At 39.0% G+C, this 21,383-nt stretch overlaps 1 protein-coding gene across 1 annotated transcript in view; it reads right to left on the bottom strand.

Annotated features, from left to right (window-relative positions):
• The window catches only part of LOC127433863 (electrogenic sodium bicarbonate cotransporter 4-like), a 41,012-nt gene that overhangs the window by 19,487 nt on the left and 142 nt on the right, over window positions 1–21,383 (bottom strand). Inside the window, exons 2-9 of the mRNA XM_051686153.1 lie at window positions 19,104–19,171; window positions 17,045–17,248; window positions 12,818–12,944; window positions 9,760–9,920; window positions 9,106–9,255; window positions 8,550–8,645; window positions 6,386–6,441; window positions 4,729–4,886 (exon numbers count right to left, since the gene is read on the bottom strand). Of these exons, the coding sequence (XP_051542113.1) occupies window positions 4,729–4,886; window positions 6,386–6,441; window positions 8,550–8,645; window positions 9,106–9,255; window positions 9,760–9,920; window positions 12,818–12,944; window positions 17,045–17,248; window positions 19,104–19,170 (1,019 nt within the window). The 5' untranslated portion in view covers window position 19,171. The remainder of the gene's footprint in view (window positions 1–4,728; window positions 4,887–6,385; window positions 6,442–8,549; window positions 8,646–9,105; window positions 9,256–9,759; window positions 9,921–12,817; window positions 12,945–17,044; window positions 17,249–19,103; window positions 19,172–21,383) is intronic.

Genomic DNA, 21,383 nt, shown 5'->3' with positions numbered 1-21,383 from the left:
TTGACAATCCTCATAAGGCTGCGGTTCTCTCGGTTGGTTGTGTATCTTTTTCTTCCACACTTTTTCCTTCCACTCAACTTTCTGTTAACATGCTTGGATACAGCACTCTGTGAACAGCCAGCTTCTTTGGCAATGAATGTTTGTGGCTTACCCTCCTTGTGAAGGGTGTCAATGATTGTCTTCTGGACAACTGTCAGATCAGCAGTCTTCCCCATGATTGTGTAGCCTAGTGAACCAAACTGAGAGACCATTTTGAAGGCTCAGGAAACCTTTGCAGGTGTTTTGAGTTGATTAGCTGATTGGCATGTCACCATATTCTAATTTCTTGAGATAGTGAATTGGTGGGTTTTTGTTAAATGTGAGCTAAAATCGTCACAATTAAAAGAACCAAAGACTTAAACTACTTCAGTCTGTGTGCACTGAATTTATTTAATACACGAGTTTCACAATTTGAGTTGAACTACTGAAATAAATGAACTTTTCCACGACATTCTAATTTATTGAGATGCACCTGTAAAAGGAGCAACCACTCATTCAGGTTTTGTGCTGAGGAGCCGAGACAGGGTCCCGGCCATTTCAGTGGGTAGTACAGCATTCTGGCAGGGGGGACACAATCTTGTTCCCTCCATCAGGGAACAGAGGTTACGACAGTAACCGAGACGTTCCCCTTCTGTCACTCACTCGACGTTGTGTCAATGTAGTGTCACTAGGGGTCCCTATACGAAACGCCACAACTAGCTGAACCATGTTACATGGACTGCCGGTGCACCGGTCTGCATGTAGCCTCCCCCAGTGCCGGGGAAGGTGTTCTTTTCCTATCCTATTCTTTCAGGGGAAAAAGACCCCATGGAGACCACATCCTGCCCGGAGGGGAGGTAACATGTGGCAAGCACGTCATGTGGGCTTAGAGCCGCACATGGAAGAGGCGCGGTGGTAGGTCCTGCCTGAAAGGGGAGGAGCTCTACAAACACGCCAACCGGGACAGAGAGGGCTCTGTCGAAGGGAGATGCAGATCTGCCGAAAATACATCACAGGGGGTTACCAAAGTAACCGGCACCTGTGGAGCACCTACCTCAGTAAGGGCATATTAGCACACGTACTGGTTCCGGCTGTGAATTCCTCCGCTGAATTTGTGAGCCACAGGGCTAGGGAGGAAGGACATCCAGGGTTCACGGGTTCGTGAACTTGCATGGGAAAAGCGCACATCTTCACCTCTTTGGAGGGGAAAGGCGCTTTATGCAAGCGATACACTTGGCCAGCTGTCCGTATTCCTGAACTTATATGTTCGTACCTGACAGAACACAGGACGAAACCGGCTCAACCCGGAGATTGTAAAATCTCGAAGGTATTGGGTGTCGCCCAGCATGTTGCCCTGCAGATATCTGCTAGAGAGGTGCCATGGGCCAGTGCCCATGAGGATGCCAGACTCCTTGTGGAGTGTGCTTGTATTCCTGAAGGGGCAGGCATGGCCCGGGCCTGGTATGCCATAGCGATGGCATCCACAATCCAGTGGGCCAGCCTCTGTTTGGAGACAGCATTCCCTTTCTGCTGTCCACCAAAGCAGACAAAGAGCTGCTCAGAGCGTCTAAAGCTCTGCGTGCGATCCAAGTAGATGCACCAAGTACGCACCGGACACAGCAACGACAGGGCTGGGTCTGCCTCCTCCTGGGGCAGCGCTTGCAGGTTCACCACCTGATCCCTGAAGGGGGTTGTGGGAAACTTGGGCACATAGCCAAGGTCTCAGGATTACGTGAGAGTCACCCGGACAGAACTCCAGGCAGGCATCGCTGATAGAGAACACTTGCAGGTCCCCGACCCTCTTGATGGAGGTAAGCGCAATCAGGAGGGCCATCTTCAAGGAGAGGGCTGTCAACTCGACTGACTCTAGCGGTTCAAAGGGGGCTCCGCAAAGGCCCAGGAGGACCACAGAGAGATCCCATGAGGGTAACAGGCGTGGCCTAAGAGGATTCAGCCTCCGGGCACCTCTCAGGAACCTGATGATCAGGTTGTGCTTCCCTAAGGACTTACCGTCCACTGTATCGTGGTGTGCCGCTATGGTGGCCACATACACCTTCAAGGTGGAGGGGGACAGCCATTCCTACAGCCTCTGCTGCAGGAAGGAAAGCACTGACCCGACTGAGGGTCTTCAGCTTGAGAAGAACACCAGGGTATAAAGCTGCCTCGTGGAGGGAGCTCTGGCCTGAGTGATCGTGTCTACCACTGCTGGTGGTAGGCCACTTAGGTCTTCCGCGTCCCATCCAAGGGCCAGACGTGGAGGTTCCAGAGGTCTGGGGGCGCAGGTGCCAGATGGTGCCCCATCCCTGAGAAAGGTCCTACCTCAGGGGAATTCACCAGGGAGGGGCTGTCGCGAGGGGCGTGAGGTCTTAGAACCAAGTTTGAGTGGGCCAATACGGGGTCCACGAGGGTGACCTGCTCCTTGTCCTCCCTGACTGTATGCTCAGTTTCAGTTAAAATATCCTATATTCACTGTGCATTATAATATTGAGAGTTAATGGATACACCCAAAAACTGGAAAATGATGCTTTCAGAGTTAGGAAGAAAATAAGAGTTAGGATGAAAATAAGGTGCATTTCGAACTGTTCTGAGACCAGTGCAGAAAGACAGTACGCTGGAGGTGAAGTCATTCACTAAATAGGAGCAAGGAATCATCCTATAGCTCTCTATGGAGTTAAGTGCATTCAAACCAAATTTCCCATCAAAAGTTCAGTTTCAGGCTGCAGATGATGTTTGGACAACTCAACATGTTTGGCAGACATGGGACAATGATAATCAGTACATAGATTCAGAATTTATGATGTATAATTTTATTTTAACATGGTTGGCAGTGATTGGATGACGCTAGCCAATACTTTAAATCAGAATTATTTATGCCTATTTCTGATGTAATGTCTGTAACATCTCAAAAACATAAATAACCAACACTCCTAGAAACAAAATAAACAATTTGATTTAAAAAATCTGACTCTTTATAGCTTGATATTATTCAAAATTTCACAACTTAGTCTCACTGTCCACTAGGGCTGCAACTAATCTAACGATTATTAGAACGATTATTCAACTATTTGGGCGATTTTTAGAACGATTAATCATTAGCTCTTAACCGATTATTCAGCTTGTTCCCTGACTTAAATGGCTGTATTAAATGGACAAATAAAGCAGACAAAATCATCTTTAAAAATACCTCAATGACATTCACTGAATTAAAGGAGAAAAATACTTTTTATTAAGTTTAATTCAATAAAAAATTCACAGCAAAAAAATCCTCAAGTCATCAAGTGTTTTTGTCTTGTTTTCCATTTAAAATTATCTAAAAATACATTTACTTGAGAAGCAACATATAAGATATTTAGACTTCCTTTAAGAGACAAATATAAGTGTATTTTGTATATAAGTGTATTTCTTTCACTTGGTTATACTTCTGCGAGTGCAGTAAAGACAAAATATACTTCTATTCAAGATCTATTCTCTAAAAGCAAGTCTAAATATCTTATATGCTGCTTCTCAGGTGAATGCATCTTTTTTTAGAGGATTTTTAGATTTGTGTTTTTATATTCAACATTCTCAGATAACAATCTGTTCTTCTGCAGTATAGCTGCTAAAGAAAATGTATGTTGTTTTAAATGAGTTTTAGATATTTATATTGGAAAACAAGCCAAAACAGATCAAAAACTTATTTTGTTGCAATGTATAATGGGGTGAAGACTACCCTCTCTCACCTTTCTGTTCACTTCAGTCCATCTTTAACTCACAAAAAACAAACTCACTCTTATAAAGCTGCGTATTTTTCACAATAAGAAATGCACAGTGACACATATACTGTATTATGATACAATAAGTTGTATGCCATCACGTTATAATCTAGCCATGGCAAGCGCATGTGAGGGGTCTGAGTGCCCCCACAACCGAGTGTGCATCAGCCGGGTGCAGTTTCAATCTCTCCCTCTTAGATCGGGACACTTCATGCAACTCATAGAAGAGGTGCTGAAAACACAGAGAAGTGCCAGTTTCGGAGTTTGTAGTTATTTACATGACCTGCTTCCTTATTATATGAACTTTAATAAAGCTATAATGCATTAAATATAACTGCATTAAAGATATAACGCCGGGGTGTTTCCTTTAAAGATGCTCAACATGCAAGTTTTGCTTCAGTGGAGTGGCAGCTACAGCTCCACTTATTCCACAACGAGAGTGCTTCTGTATTTAATTTTTGGGTATTTTTGTATAATTCCCTCATACTTTGCGATCTACATCAGCTGAAGCTGTGAAAGTTTAGAGTACATCTGGACTGTTAGCTGCGTTTTCTTCCTCTCTTCAGCCAGGCGCGAGCTGCAGTGCTGCTCTTGCGCATCATCATTAGAGTTTCTTATGATCTCATGTTATGTTAAATGACATCAAACTATTCGACAACAACCAAAATTGTCGACAATTTTTTATTGACTAATCGTTTCAGCCCTACTGTCCACATATGTGGACATCAATTTTTAGGAAAACTATTTGGTCTAAAAAAAATGTTTTTTTTTGTATATGTCCCTAAGGGGCTACTAGTTACAAATAAAAAAGGGCAGCGGAAAAAACACACAGCAGTCACGCAGGGGTCTCAGGAGGTTAAAATAACAGTGTGTCTCAGAAACAGCGGTCATCAAACCATTTCATGAGGTCTTTAAACAGGACTAATAAACAGATTCACAAACAAATGCAATTTGTCACCTGGTTGGCACGGGGACTTCAGTAAGGCCTCCTAGCGTTGTAGATTGAGCCAAACGGACAAATGACACGAACGGCTTATCTAAAAAATCAACCTCTCCAATCAGCACATTAGATGCCTCAGCATCTCTGGGGATCTTCTTCATGAATTTGTTCTTTAGCTGTTGGGCGACATAACAATGTGGTTAGGTACACAACATGGCTAAAAGTATTAATGCCTATAGTTTTGGAATTAAATGTTAAACAACACGCACACATATTGGGTATAGTGTTAAGGGGTCCATATACTTAGGCCATATATTGTGTCATGTGTTAGTGGGTTTAAAATTAGACCACATGGCTTGCATCAGATATAAGCACTGTGATGCCTAGGTCATGAAATTTCCATGTTGGAAATTACAGCTTGTGCAGTCAGAGTTTGTGTTCACACAACAGCAGAACATTGTGCAGCCTCATTCATAATATAAGTATCAATATGAGCTCCATTATCAATGTCTGATGTGCCCGCATGTGATGGAAATGGCAATCAGCTCTCATTTTTTCCAATAGCAGATCAATAAAGTTATGCAATCACTGGGGACACCAAGCATGCAAACACACACATAAACCAATCACAACACCCGATCTGCAACATTGTCCTGAAAGAACATGTGGCTATGGAATGGTCTGTGATTATGGTCAAAATCGCCTTGTAATCTTTTAATGCTACTTTCAGAGTCACTTCACTTTCCGCCACTAATAAACAAGCTCATTTCTCACGTACAGACCCAGTTTTACCTCTTTTCTTATTGTTTGCTTGTGTTTTGATGTATAAAGGTGGCGAGGTTCTGTATTCAAGACCCCAAAAAGTACTTGGACATGGATGAAAATTCTATTATCAGTATTCACCCTCATGTGGTTCCAAACCTGTGTGACTTTCTTTTTTTACATACAACAAAAAATGAGATGCTAGGCAGAATGTCAAGATCGCTGACCCTCAAGGTCAGCACACTGCTGTAGGCCCTGACAAATCTCGTGGACGGCACATTAAAGTGAGCCATGGGTGTCACTCTATGGAGAAACTCATTAAAGTCGACTCAGAATCAGAAAGGGAGGGGATCACCTCTGCTTTGAAGTCCAAGAGTAGCTGTAACGTTCCACCACTGACCCCACACCCCAAATCTCATACAAAATTGCTTAGCTCCATGGTAAAAGAAAAAATAAATGCCTTAATTGGCTTGAGATTTACCTAATTACTTTACATTTATGGTTCTTGTGCAATCTTCCATCCATCCATCATCTATCTATCTATCTATCTATCTATCTATCTATCTATCTATCTATCTATCTGTCTGTCTCTCTGTCTGTCTGTCTGTCTGTCTATTTCCATTTTTTTCTCCACTATTTCCAAGTGATTAAAGTACTGAGTCCTCACAGCATTTGAGTGACATATACAGAGATTATACAGCTCCTTTAACTCAGAAAGAATTAATCCCTTTAGTTACCTGCACAAAATATAGATAATTCCACCTCAAATGCTGAGGTCCCTGAAACAGAGCTTTTGTTTGCAAAATCTTTCGGTCACCAACATTTACCCTTTCCTGATAAAAATCCATTCTTGCTGTATTTCACTGTGTTCATGTAAAAATAACACATAACATACTATTGGAGACTGTCGTACCTGGTCAGTGCTGGGCGTGTCGGAAATATCATTCATACTGCGGCACTGAGAAGGATCTGGAACGCAAAAATTATACACTTTAATTATGAATTTAATCGATTATATTGATGACTATATTATACATGATTTATAATTATAATAATTGTATTTATTTAGTGAAATTCTTTTTTTCACATATCCCAGCTAAGCTGGGGTCAGAGTGCAGGGTCAGCCATGATATGGTGCCCCTGGAGCAGATAGGGTCAAGGGCCTTGCTCAAGGGCCCAACAGTGGCATCTTGGCAGTACTGGGGCTTGAACCCCCAACCTTCTGATCAGAAACCCAGAGCCTTAACTGCTGAGCCACCACTGCCCCTTTTTTTAAAAAAAAAAAAAAAAAAAAGAAAAAAAGATCGATCAGCCACAACATTAAAACCCCCTGCCTAATAGAGTGTAGCTCCCCCTCGTGCCACCAAAACATCTCTGACCCGTTGAGACATGGACTCCACAAGACCTCTGAAGGTGTCCTGTGGTATCTGGCACCAAGACGTTAGCAGCAGATCCTTTAAGTCCTGTAAGTTGTGAGATGGGGCCTCCATGGATCGGACTAGTTGGTCCAGCATATCCCATAGATGCTCAATTGGATTGAGATTTGGAGAATTTGGAGGCCAAGTCAACACCTTGAACTCTTTGTCATGTTCCTCAAACCATTCCTGAAATTTTTTTGCAGTGTGGCAGGGCACATTATCCTGCTGAAAGAGGCCACTGACATCAGGGAATACCGTTGCCATGAAGGGCTGTACGTGGTCTAAAACAATCTTTAGATAGGTGGTACGTGTCAAAGTAACATCCACATGAATGCTAGGACCCAAGGTTTCCCAGCAAAACATTGCCCAGAGCATCACACTGCCTCCACCGGCCTGCCTTCTTCCCATAGTGCATCGTGCTGCCATCTTTTCCCCAGGTAAACGATGCACACGCACCCGGCTGTCCAGATGATCTAAAAGAAAACGTGATTTATCAGACCAGGCCACCTTCTTCCATTGCTCCATGGTCCAGTTCTGACGCTCGTGTGCCCATTGTAGGCGCTTTCAGCGGTGGACAGGAGTCAGCATGGGCACTCTGACCAGTCTGCGGCTACGCAGCCCCATACGCAGCAAGCTGCGATGCACTGTGTGTTCTGACACCTTTCTATCATGGCCAGCATTAAGTTTTTTTAGCAATTTGTGCTACGGTAGCTCTTCTGTGGGATCGGACCAGATGGGCCAGCCTTCGCTCCCCACGCGCATCAATGAGCCTTGGGCGCCCATGACCCTGTCGCCGGTTCACCGGTTGTCCTTCCTTGGACCACTTTTGGTAGGTACTAACCACTGAATACCAGGAACAACCCACAATACCTGCCGTGACAAAGTCGACTAGCCATCACAATTTGGCCCTTGTTAAAGTCGCTCAGATCCTTACGCTTGCCCATTTTTCCTGCTTCCAACACATATAATTCATGAACTGACTGTTCACTTGCTGCCTAATATATCCCACCCCTTGACAGGTGCTATTGTAATGAGATAATTGATGTTATTCACTTCACCTGTCAGTGGTTTTAATGTTATGGCAGATCAGTGTATGTACCATGGCCAAAAATGATAATAATACCAATGGTTCTTTATTTGAAGCGATATGAAATGTTTCTTTTCATTTTCTGTTTTACTGGTCAATACGTGCAAAAAGTACTTTCTAATAATCTCTAATCCTTAGAACAATGGTAGAAATGCAATGTTACGTACTTGAAGAAATGTTATTCACCTCACACACATAACACACACTAAATGTGAAAATCTCCTTAAGTTATGTTTGCCGTGACTACAAGTAGTTAGTGAATGTTGCCACATAAAGTTAGACAAAGAAGTCTGGAAATAGATGATAAATATATACACAGCCAGTCAAAAGTTTCGACACACTTGTCTGAATTTATGTTTCTCATGATCTTAAAAAAACTTTTGATCTAAAGGCTTATGCTTAAATTCTTGAAATTAGTTTTGTAGAATATAACTTGAGACTACATATGAACTTCTTTACAAAACTAAAAAATATATATATAATAATAAAATATATTAAAAATATTTAAGAGTGTCCAAACTTTCGACTGGTACTAGTGCACAAGGAAGAAAGAAACCGAGACCCAGACTCACGTAGTCTGCTGAGGCCACCGCTCTGACGAGCTCGCAGGTCCTCGGTGGAACGGTGGAAACCAGATCCAGCTCGAGAACTGGGACTTGGACTGCAGTCTGTTACAGTCCCAAGATCACACAGGGAGAAAGAAAGAAAAAGGGGGAAATAAGGCTGTACGATAGACAAAAGAATTCAGTGAAATCTTAAGAAATGAGAAATGTTTTTGAATAGAAAGTGTCAAAGAGACAAGGAACTCTGGGAGAGAAGTAACTACTGACTTTACCTACCATGAAACCAAATACAACAGATCCCAGATAGAACTGTGCTCAATGATGATGCAATATTCCAAAAAAACAGGATTACAACACAGGAAAACTCATTTGTTTACTTTTTTGAATTCAGCTTTTTTCTTTGGTAAATAAGCATAAACCTGATGACATTTTGTTTGATTTTGATTCAAGTAAATTTATCTTGTTTTAAGAATGTTTAGATATTATTACTGGAAAAACACACAAAATTATCTTTTGCAGTGTAGAAAAGCACTCATTTAGGTGTAAGACATTTGACTGGACTTACTCGAGGGACTGGATTTGCCGATGTCTGCCAGCGAGCGGTGGATCGGCTTTTTGGTCTGGTGACGGTGTTTCCGCAGGAGGACAAAACTGATCTTCTCACGGATCTCTGGAGCTATAAGACCCTCTTGTATCTGCTTATCTATGATGTCATCTGGAGAAACAGACACAAAACACATACTATTCAAGCTTACATTAAAATTCACAATAAATAAACCTTTACAGAAGGAAAGAAAAATAATAAATCAGATCTCCTAAAGATTAAATGGAGATTTTTGCTGAAGTTTTGTGTTTTTCAGGTTTTTCTCCAGGAAAAAGACCCCAGGTGTCTCCTCAAGAGTTTCAGAAGATACCTCACAGAAGATTTATCAAGATACCAAAGTCTGCAGCCAAATGTCAGAAAAAGATATGAACTATTCTATACACACTTATTTTATCGCTACATAATCTTACTATACATCTCACTTGTGTCTATCTTTAGTTCTCCTAAGGATCTTTGGAAGAATATCTGTGTAGCTTCTTAAATGAAACAACTCAGAACTCTATTAAGAATCCTAGGCTTTGAAAGAGCAACCTTTGAGCAATAAAATGAAATGCACATTATTAAATCTAACAACTTTTTATGTCCTGTAGTTGTTCGGGCTGACAGTGTACTGACCCACTATCTGTGGCAGTGAGTATCCCTCCAGGTCCAGCAGTATGCAGCCCGTCTGGAGGCAGGTGCGCAGCTCAAACAAGCTGTGCAGAGACAGTGTGGACACATGCGGCTTGCTCCATCTCTCTCCCCCCTCCTCCACCTTCTCTTCAAACTTAACCCACCTGGTACAAGACAAAGAAGAAACAAAGTTACATATGTTACAAATTTGTCATTACACTCAACACTGACATTAAGCTGTATTGAAGCTTAAAGCTGAAATGTGTAATTTCTGCTACACTAGTGTCACCAAACGGAATTGCAAAAATGCACAACATTTTCAAACATATTTCAGAATATACCCTCCGTATTCCTTTGGTTGAACAAACAGATAGTCCTGCCCCAAAATCACACCATTGGTTGAGACAATGTTGTTGTGTCGAGCTGGGCGGACCACTCAAAAAACAGAGCAATGTTTAAAAGCACTGCAGAGGCACAGTGTTTGCACTGGGAATTAAATGTAACTTTAAAAAAAAAAAAAAAAAGTAAATTATTAACTTTTATTTTTCTGCGCATATTAAAGTAATATTCTTGCCAAAAATGAAAAATCTCTCATCTTTTACTCACCCTAATGACATTCCAGAAGTGTATGACTTTATATCCTCTGCTGAACACAAATTAAGTTTTTTGGAAGAATATCTCTGTAGGTATGGAAGCCGCAGAGTGCCGATTAAAAAAGTGTGAAGAAATAAATGATCGATATATTAATTTGATCAATCTAATAAAAACGTGAATAAATAAACCAATTTATAAATGGACAAATAAATAAACACATTTAAATGTGTTTATTTAATTCACTTTTACAAATACATTAATAAAGCGTGTATTTAATTCATGTTTAAAATGCAATTAAATGTAACAATAAAATAGCACATTAATAAGTCATTTTTAAATCCACCTTTTAATTTGTGTTTTAAAAAAGAATTTGGTAATTGCTTTTCTTCATTCATTTGCCATTTGCTTTTTTTTTTTTTTTTTTTTTTTTTGTCTATTTGCCAGTGGCTTTTCTTTTTCGTTTTACTTTGGCTTTTCTTTATCCTTTTGACAATTGAGTTTAAAAATGCCGTTGGACAGCTGACACATGGGAGCAACCAATGAACATTCGACTCAGTTTTAAGACACACTCCCTCTCCCAGGTCCCACTCAAAGGAGATGCAAGACGGTCTGTCATTGGACGGCTATTGATAGAGGTTTAGGTCTACGAAGCCCGCGCAAAAGAAACGGACGCGGGCGTATCAGAAGTTAATGGTCACTTGTTGCCGCTGCAGTTAAATGCTGAGCGCGGCCCTCCCCGAATGTGCACAGTGGTACATATCCAGAAAGGCAGACAGTAACTGCTATGCCATCAACAGAACCATTTGGTGCCATTGACTGAAAGCTCACGGCCACCATGCTCGTGCTCCACCGGTGTGAGGTACCGAGCAGCTGGAGAAAGATGCCGGACCTCCAGGCTCGGATCGGTTCTGTTGACGGCATCATGGTTACAGGCTCCCTTCCTTTGCACGTTCAAGGAGGGAGGTGCTCGGCATTTAACTGCAGCAGCAACATGTGACCATTAATTTCTGATATGCCTCGCATCCGTTTCTTTTGCGTGGGCTTTAGCCAGATGACAGATCGTCTTACATCTCCTTCGAGTGGGAAGTGGGAGAGGGGGTGTGTCTTAAAACTGAGTCAAAAGTTCATTGGTTACTCCCACGTGTCAACTGTCCAATGGCATTTTTAAACTCGATTGTCAAATGAATAAAGAAAAGCTAAAGTAAAACGAAAAAGAAAAGCCATTGACAAATTAATGAAGAAAAGCCAAAAGAATTGCCAAATTCCAAATTAAAAGGTGCAATAAAAAATGACTTATTTATGTACTATTTTATTGTTACATTTAATTGCATTTTAAATATGAATTAAATACATTATTAATTAATGCACAATTTAATTGTTAAATATAATTACATTTTAAAATGTGAATTAAATAAACACATTCAAATGTGTCTATTTATTTTTCCATTTATAAATTTCTTTATTTATCCACGTTTTATTTTCAAATTAATAGATTGATAATTTATTTCTTCATTCTTTTTTAATTGGCACTCCACAGCTTCCATATGTAGATCCATACAATGCAAGCGAATGATGACTAAAAATTTGAAGCTCCAAAAAGCACATAAAGGCAGCATGAAAGTAATCCATAAGACTCCAGTGGTTTAATCCATGTCTTCTGAAGTCATATGATCGGTATTGGGTTATAGCAGACCAAAATATAACTCCTTTTCCACTGTACATCTTGACACCTGCAGTCTCCTTGGCGACCATGATTTCACGCTCGTTAACACTTGCTAGTGCCATCTAGCACTCTGCGTATGCGTCAAGCACTAGGAAGTGTAATCTTTAAATGCCAAGTGTAACCAAAACCAACAGGATCACATCACAGTACATTGATTAAACTACTGGAGTCTTGTGGATTACTTTTATGCTGCCTGTATGTGCTTATTTGTTCACCATTCACTTGCATTGCTTGGACCTACAGAGCTGAAATATTCTTCTAAAAATCTTTGTTTTTGTTCTGCAGAAGAAAGACAGTCACACATCTGGGATGGCATGAGAGTGAGTAAATGAGTAAACCCTAAAGGTCAAAGTGCCCTCCCACCCTGCCATTCAAGCTGATTCCTCTGGACCAAATAATGACCACAAATGACTAACATGGACCATCTAGAAACCATGTAAAACCAGCCACCATGAGAATAAATTTTTAGCTAAATATTCAGACAGGGATTACTGGAAGGTGTAGGAATCATTTAAAAAGCTGAGGGGTCACATCAAGGCATGGGTGTTTAAAAAGCAATGATCATCTCCCAAAAAGGGGGAGGAGGGGGCAAATGTTATATTATCTCAAAAGTACGGAAATCAGCATCAAACATCCTTAGAATAGCATGAGATGGTTTTCATAATGCAAATAATCGTGTAAGGGAAGTTTATTTTGAGCTTAATAAGAGTGTGTTATTTGTGTGTGTTATCATCATTGTGTTACCTGGCTGACTCTTTCCACTCCATCTCTCCACCCTCATGCTGCAGTGTGTCCATCTCAGTAAAGAGTGTGGGTGTAGGCTCATCTTCCTCACTGAGGATGTGCCGCAGTCTCTCTGCAGCGGGGGACACTGTCACATACATACAAACGTATAAAAACTACGCTTAAGATAGTTTGACCAAATGCAAAGTCAAGCATTTACCTTAAAATACAATTGAAGCAATGTACACAGCAAAGTTTAGCCTAATACTTTTGGTTAAGAGGTTTTGAACAAATTCCTAACCCTAACGTATGAGCAATAATAATAGTGAGGCTTGCTTTAGATACAGTATAAAACTCAAGATTTTTTTTTTAAAGGCAGATGCTATTTACACTCCAGTCCAAATACTGGCAAATATTATTTGCACCCCAGACCTGGTGCAAATAATGGTAGTTGGTATTTGCACCCCTATTTAAATACTAACATACAGTATAGGGACCAGCACATCTCTCGGCCTGGACGAGGAAAGAAATGCATGCGATCGAGAAACCCTGCCTCTTAACAGGATTAAACCTTTCTTTCAACTCCCCCAAACTTCACAATGACCAAATCACTGTGAGGAAATCTACCTTTATATTAATTTGTATTTATTATTATAAGTCGTATTAAAGGAAATATTAAGAGTGGAGACAGGGAACAGGATGGGAAAAAGAGTGGGACAAAAGGCGGATTCAAACCTGGGTCGCTGGTATGAAAAAGCACATTCATACTGACGTTATGTTGCTATTATGCTTCCACCAGACTTTTGGGGTGCAAATAGCCATACTATGTGGCAGGTGCTATTTACACCTGGGTGCAAACAGTCACTCCGTTTTTGATATCGAAAGTGTGATGCAAAACAGAGTGAAAATGGCCTGTGGCTCAATACATCCTAACTGTGAAAATGAGTTCGATTCTTTGAGTTAAACAGAAGGCCATTGGACTGTATGATGTATAAGTCTGGGTGTTATGTTTTGCCTTTGGCTCAATCTGATTTGACCCAGCTCTGACCCACTTTGAAATGAAATCTGAATATGATAGGCTAGAGCCATTACAATCTACAGTTCCCAAGGCCATCATTCTTAGCCATACATACAGTATATCTAATCAGAATGATCATTTGATTTCTTGCAGCCAAATGGAAAAGCTTTTTCTCTTCTTTGATATAAGAGAAGACCTTTCAAAAAATGTCTCTGAATTTAGCTCGACTCCTCTTTTTTGCAATATTCCTCCAGAACATCAGAAGATAACTGAAATTACAGTGACAACATCTGTGGAATAATGTTTATTACCACACAAAATTATTTCAATTTGTACCTTATTTATTTAAGAAAAACTAAAATTGTTGTTACAGTTAGGCACTTAGAGTACAGTACAATGGAAGTGAATGGGGCCAGTCCATAATGCTGAAATACACACCTCTTCAAAAGTATAGCCGCAAGCCGTGTAATTTTTTTTCCAGGTTTATATAATGATAACAAAAGTCCTAGATTTTCAGCGTGGTCTCAGATTTAGACTGTAATGCATGCGTAAGGGGTCTGAATCAAATCACCAAGTATTGTTAGAAGATTAGTATTTTTCTTTGAAGATAAATATCTTATAATTGTGAATAAATCTCTACAGAAAGAAGCTAAATAACAGGAAGCATATCAAAAGAATTTGCTTGATAGATCAGCTTAGAATAACCATGTGACAATGGCTTATTCTAATTTGAAGCATAATGCCAGAATCAATATCTTTATATATATATATATATATATATATATATAAACCTTACTAATTCAATCAAATTTATTGACTTATATCTTAATCAAGGTCTACTTACATAAGCTCCACTAGGGGCTACTAAAACCTGTTGACCTGCACCTATGTCATGCGCATCAAATCTGACAATTTAGAGCAATCTACGGATCATGTAAATTCTAGAACTCATGGCACTAGTAGGTGCAAGCATGACAATCTTGTTGTGACCTTCCTCTGGATCTCAGATTTCCTCAGCCCCAGCAGATTATTAACACGTGGGTGTTTTTCTTCAAGTAATCCTTCTTATCCCAGAGTAAAAATCACAAATATGTGTGGTTGTAGAATGCAGCTGGTACTGTACATTACACCAGCTTATTTTTAGTTCATGCATTTCAGTATTTTGTCACATTGGTTAGTCAGTTAAACTCAGTAGATAAAGTTGTCGGACATTTGATCTTAAATACTGCATCATTGGATTAAATTAAGATCACTCCACAATGCAGTTATATGTTAACTGTAAAGTGGCTTGACAATGAATACAAGTGCAGTAAACAGAGCGAGTTAACACTTGGGTAGAAACTAGTTTTGCTACAAATCAAGCTTCAGTTTATTCCCAAGATGTTATCTTTTCATTCTGAGATGTAACACTTTAGAGAAACTTGAAGGAACTTGTCTTCTTGAAGATATTAATGCATTTAACAAATAAATACCTGCATTTAAAGCAACATCAGACTTATATCAACACTTTCGGCCAGTTGATGTGATAAGGTTTAATGCAAATCCCAATCTCAGCTAGAAAAGTTTTCAACACCAAGAAAAGAGGTAACTGAAGTCTTATTGGGTGAATCATTAGAAACCTATTTAAAATAAGTATGGTTTATATTTTGACAAAATCAAAAATATATACATATATATATATTGCACAAAAAAAATGGTAGATACTATTTGCACCCCTAATTAAATACTAACATACATTATAGGGGCATCAATGCTGAATGTTTATTGTTTTAGTTAGAGTCCCACAGACACCCTACACCAACACCAACCCCGACCCCTAAACCTAACTCTAGCCTTCCCTTACAAAAATGAACCAAAAATAAATTCAAACTCAACTAAACCAAATGCGCTCTGATTAAAAATTACAGACCGAAACTCTGTTGTAAATGTGTGAGAAAGAAGAAATGGTAGAAGTCTTGGAAAGAGGAAATTAGACAAAGAACAAATATAAGTTTTGAGACCTTTGAATTTACCTGTGCAACAGCTCAGTAGAGTGCTTTGAGTACCCAGACTGGACGTCAATGACTGCACAGAGTCCTGAATATTAAATGAAGACCCAACCAGACCACAGTGTTTCTCCTCCATCCTTCAGCTACTCCAACGCTTAATTTTTCATTGAAAGAAAAAGGTCTGAAAGAATGTTTCTAAGATGTCTAAGTGCCGCGCTTCCTTAATGACCCTGTTTACTCCTACAGTTCCCTGAGCTCAACCTTCAATTTATTTCTTTGTGATTTTCCTTTCCTCTCTACATGGTACATGCATCTTTCTGATGAACATGCTACTAAGTGCTCTTGAACTTGAACTTCTCTTGTCTGTAATGTTGTTCTTTCCAGAGCTGAAACTACAGCAGGGCAAAGTGCCTCATGCATGAAAGGCCCAACAAGAGCTTTTCACCTCCTCCAACTTCACTGATCCCTCCCTTTCTCTCTTTCTCTCTCTTGCTTTTCTGTCTTAAACCTCAAGGCCTTCTTACAAATGTTATGTAGGATGTTTCCATCAGTAATACACCGTGATGGATGGTGTTTGAAAGTAAAATGAACACTTATGCATCCAGTAACAATCATTGATTTGCTCTTAAAAAAAAAAAAAAAGGTTCTTCAAAGGTTCTTTAAAGCATTTTAATCTTCTTATCAAGAACAATTTTTCACTGTATATGGTTCTTAAGTTGCTATATGATTCTTTGGAGACTAAAAAAGTTGTTCATCCTATATTATTATAAGTTCTTGAGATCAGTGTATTGGTTTCTGTTTTCCAGGTGAAGTGATTTTACAGTAGAAGCTATAATTGGCAGAAACTATGGTTACCATGGTAAATTTGTTTAAAGGCAGGTTCCCCTGACGACAAATCACTGTAGGTGGCAAAAATGGAGTTTGAAGTATGCAGTTTACAGGCTTACAGGCTTAAAACTGCTCAGGCACCTTTCAATGTGGAGTGTGGTTTCTGCTTTTCAACGGTCTAGGCTGGTTGAAATTGGCTAGTGCTGTTTTTGTGCTCGAATGGCTGGTGGACCATCATAGCCTTGTTGTTTACCAGCAGATTGTGTCATATGCATTTTTTGGTAATGCTGGTTAACCAAGGAAGTCTCCTGTTTCATGCATTTAGTGAAAAGACATGAATTTTCCATTCTATAGGACTGCAGTGAGCCATGTTATCATAACAATAACTGGTTAAGAGAAACCGTTATTACTCACTGTTGGAGTTGATGTCGGATAACTGCCCATTTGAGTCCTGCTCCTCTTCATCTGGGTCACATAACTCCTCTCGATCCAGTTGGTCATGACGATTGCGGTGTCTGTCCTGGCCATTGCGGTCGTGAGAATGCCGTGACGTGTGCTTGCGACGTCTGCGCTTTCTTCTGTAGCCCTGTGGCACTGGAACGCCAATGTAGACAGACTCTACAACCAGACAATGAAAGACTTGTGAGTTTCCTTTCAATACAAGAGAAATGCAACTTTTGAAAACATCGTAAAATAGATTCTGCCTGAGTTTAAAGGGGCATTTAAAAGCATCTTGTGCTTACACTAACAAAAAGTACCATGGTATATGTTGTTAAGGATATGCACCATGGCATTCTTTGAAGCACATTTGGAATACCTTATAAATACCATGTTAAATGAAAAAGGTAATCATTTAGCATCATAGTATAAATCAAGATATTATGGTACTACCATCTGATACCATCAATGTACCATGGTACAGTACCACCACAGTATTTTTTTGTAGGTGTAGGTACTAGAGGTAAACCAATATATCGGTTTTACGATTGATTGTGCCAGTAGTTTCTTTTTGGAACTATCGGTTATCCGCAAATATATATGCCGATAGTTGCCAATAGTTTTTTTTTTTTTTACTCTTAGGCCAAGTCAGTCAATCATTAAACCAGCTATAGGTTTACTGTGTGAACAGAATGTGTTTTTCAGATTTGCCCCTATTCAAACACATACAATGAACTCATTAACCTCATTTTACCCTGGACTGCTAAAAAACAAACAAAAAAAACAAAACAAAACAAGGTACCTGCCACTAAAATCATCCCAATTTCCCAATATTTATTGTGTAGTATAGGCCTATATATACTATTATATATAATTATATATATTAGCTTTATTCCAATTTTTATGTCTGTACCTGTCATCCAATGGTCTTTTTTCTTTCATCCAGTATTTGCACTTTTTAATAAGTCAGCTTATGAGGTGTCGGCAGTTATCAATGCTACTGTCGTAAATATAATTTAGCAGTCTGACAGTAGCTCAGTGAATTTCAAAATAATATAGCTTTGCGTTATTTCATCACCTACTTTAGGGATGAGCTGTTGTTTGTTTGGACGGTTCTTACCTGTAATGTCTAAGTAATGTCTTCATTTCCTGTAATGTCCTCTTTTGAGCAAATCAGTTTGAATGGTTATAGGATGGTTCTTTCAAAGTAAAACCCAAAACTTTATTTGAGGTGTGAATCAGTTCTTTTGAACAGTTCTTTCCTATATTGTCTAATTACTATTCTTTTGAGTGAATCAGTTCGTTTGGATGGTTTGTTCAAAAAATGTCCTACATATGATTAATTTGAGTGAATCAGTTTGTTCAAACGGTTCTTATGTCTTAACTGTTCTTTTATAGGAACTTCCTCCAAATTACGATTCCTTTCAGTGAATCAATACGTTCTGATGGTTCGTTCAAAAAATGTCCTAAATATGATTCCTTTATTTGAATTGGTTTGTTCAAACGGTTCTTTCCTAAGTCTTAATTATGATTCTTTTCAGCGAATCACTTTGTTCGGGCAGATCTTTTATAGAATGTCCTCCTAAGTATGATCCCTTAAAAAAGGAATCGGTTGGTTTGGACTTTTTTACCTTGTACGTCCCAAGTCTGATTCCTTTCAGCGAATCAGTTCGTTCTAACAACTCATTCAAATGAGCTGGTTCAAAAACGATGAATCGACTCATGAGTCAACACTCAATATTCTTCCTGCCAACCCTGCATTGTACGTTTCACTATCACTTTTTTTAGTTATATAAATTACAGTGATCTTTGTGTAGGCTTATTTTTATTGTTTTGTGATAGACTGTAAATACTGCTCTGATATATAGATATTTTTTTACATCACATAAATGACATAAAGTCCACTACAACTGTTGTATTGCTATCAAAATAGTAGCTTGACTTTAAATAAAATATTCTAAATTACGAGTTACTTGTAGCTAATAAAGTGTACATCTGCCAAAAAATAAATGTAAAAACATAACTCATCTCTCACCATCCTCATCATCACAGTGTTTGCTGCGATGACCACTTCTCCTGCTGCCATGCCAGTCATGGTCCATTCTGATAGAAAATTAAGCAGAAAACAAACAGAGCAATAATTCAGTAAACTATAAACTTGGGGTTAAAAAATATGGTGGCTTTGGTAATGCTACTCATTGGGACACAAATGGTTCCTGCAAAACTGGTAGAACATATAGCAATGTCATTCCTAGAGAATTAAAACATTTATACCTTTAATGCACATGTACATACTAGACATGTTATTCATTTTGAGTAGTTATAACAGTCAATGAAATCAAAGTCAGGATGGTCACAGGATGTGTCTCAGTGTCTCTGCTTCAGTGACCGTGAGAGGACCTCAGTAAACCCAGCGTGATGCGGCACGTGGACCTGCGGCTCCATTAGATCAATGTCCCTATAGCTGACGGGGAAGGAAAACCCAATGCAGAGGCATAATTACGGCAGGATTTTCACTGTCAGCACACTCACACAGGCACACACAAGCACACCGCTCTCTTATGTCACACAGTGTAAAGCTGCCAAAATAACTGATCGAATCATACATTTAGAAACAAGAGAAGTGTCCCACATTATCTGCATTACAAATATTCCATTAAAAGTCAAAGCCGTGACAGAGTGAGACATGCTTGCAATAGACGAGCAGTTGCGCTCAGGGGGCTGCAGGTTCGAAGCTGATCTATGTCATGTCCCTCTTTCCCCTCTCTCCACTGTACTATCCATTAAAAGGGAAAAGTCCAATAAGTAACATAAAAGTAAAAGAATTAATGAGATATTAACTAAACATAGAGAAACATTAATCCAGAAAGATTCATTTCAGTGCCTTCGGTTAAGATTTGTTTACTCTCTGGTTCTTTACAATGCCATCAGTTATATCATGGTCATTTGCAACAGGACAACAGGAGTCACTGATACTATGAAATGTAATTTACTTTAAATTATTTGCATTTTTACAACAATCTACATGTATTAGGCCAAAATATTCCCCCAACTGGTTTCCCAACTTATCTGAAAGAGTTATCAGAACAAACAATTTCATATCGGAGAATGTTGCTGATTTGTTATTGGCTTGTGAGCATGTATTACAGCATGAATAAACAATGTGTTTACTGTTCTAAGATTGTTTTACTGTTTGCTGACTTTATTTATGCTGTTGTTGTTGTTGTTACATCACTATTAGTTATCTGTTGTGTGGTGATGTTCAGAGCTCGTCTTTTTTCTTTCTGAGGTTTGTGTGTTACATTTTGAGGTTTATGAGAGTATAAAACTACAGTATTGCACATACTCTGGCTTTGCAAGAAGTTTCTTTCTTCAGAAGCAAAGACTGCATCAAGTTTGCAAAGAGTTCTCTTCATATTAAGAGTCATAAGACCGCATGTACTAATACAAGTTTAAAAGTCGTTCATTGATAAAGAAAGTTACCTTGAAAAAATGATTGTCTCAGCAGGATATTTTGCAATTGGTGGATCAACAAATTCAAATTGGCTAAATAAGGCAGTGTTACTGAGAACAATTATTAAGCCAGTTAATCATGTTTTTAACTTTAATATTAACTTTATTTATTTATTTTTTTTACCGTGTTTGAATGATCACTAAAGCATGAAGATATAGAACTATGGAATGCTGAGCAATCGTTTTTAGCAATGGCCGCCCAAGGCCAAGGTGCTTTAATATTCGACTATAGTACATGTACAATAATAGTGTAATTAACACTGTCTGATCAATGTCCTTCACACCAGATGAATAACAACTCCAGGACAAACAGATAATCAGGACTGACAGCGTCATTGATCCACCGGGAAACACCACTGTGGCTATATGACGTGGAAATTGGGGGAAATGTTCACAGATTTTCACATTTACATTTTGATGGCCTCTCACAAATAAAGAGCTCTAAACTGCCTGTATTCAAAGACCATTTTAAACTTAGTTTTCATTAACAAATTAATAAACTTTTTATCAAATTTACAAGTGCTGAAATATTCAGCCATTGCTGGTACTGTAGTACTGTAAATCTGAGAAATGTTGAGGAAAACTTGAGGCCTAAAACAGTCCAAATGTGGCATTTATTAATGTGGCTTAATTTTTGGTGTGTGGAAAAAGCACACTAAATACCACTAACTAAATAATACCATAATAAACAATTAGATGGTGGCATTTATTAGAGACTTTTGAAAAAGCATACTAAATACTACTACAGTTAAGTAAATAATATCATTATAAACAATTAGACTGTAGCATGTATTACAGCCTT

This window comes from Myxocyprinus asiaticus, chromosome 43, assembly GCF_019703515.2.
Source record: "Myxocyprinus asiaticus isolate MX2 ecotype Aquarium Trade chromosome 43, UBuf_Myxa_2, whole genome shotgun sequence".
NCBI lineage: Eukaryota > Metazoa > Chordata > Actinopteri > Cypriniformes > Catostomidae > Myxocyprinus > Myxocyprinus asiaticus.
This window is presented reverse-complemented; position numbering and strand designations above follow the sequence as displayed.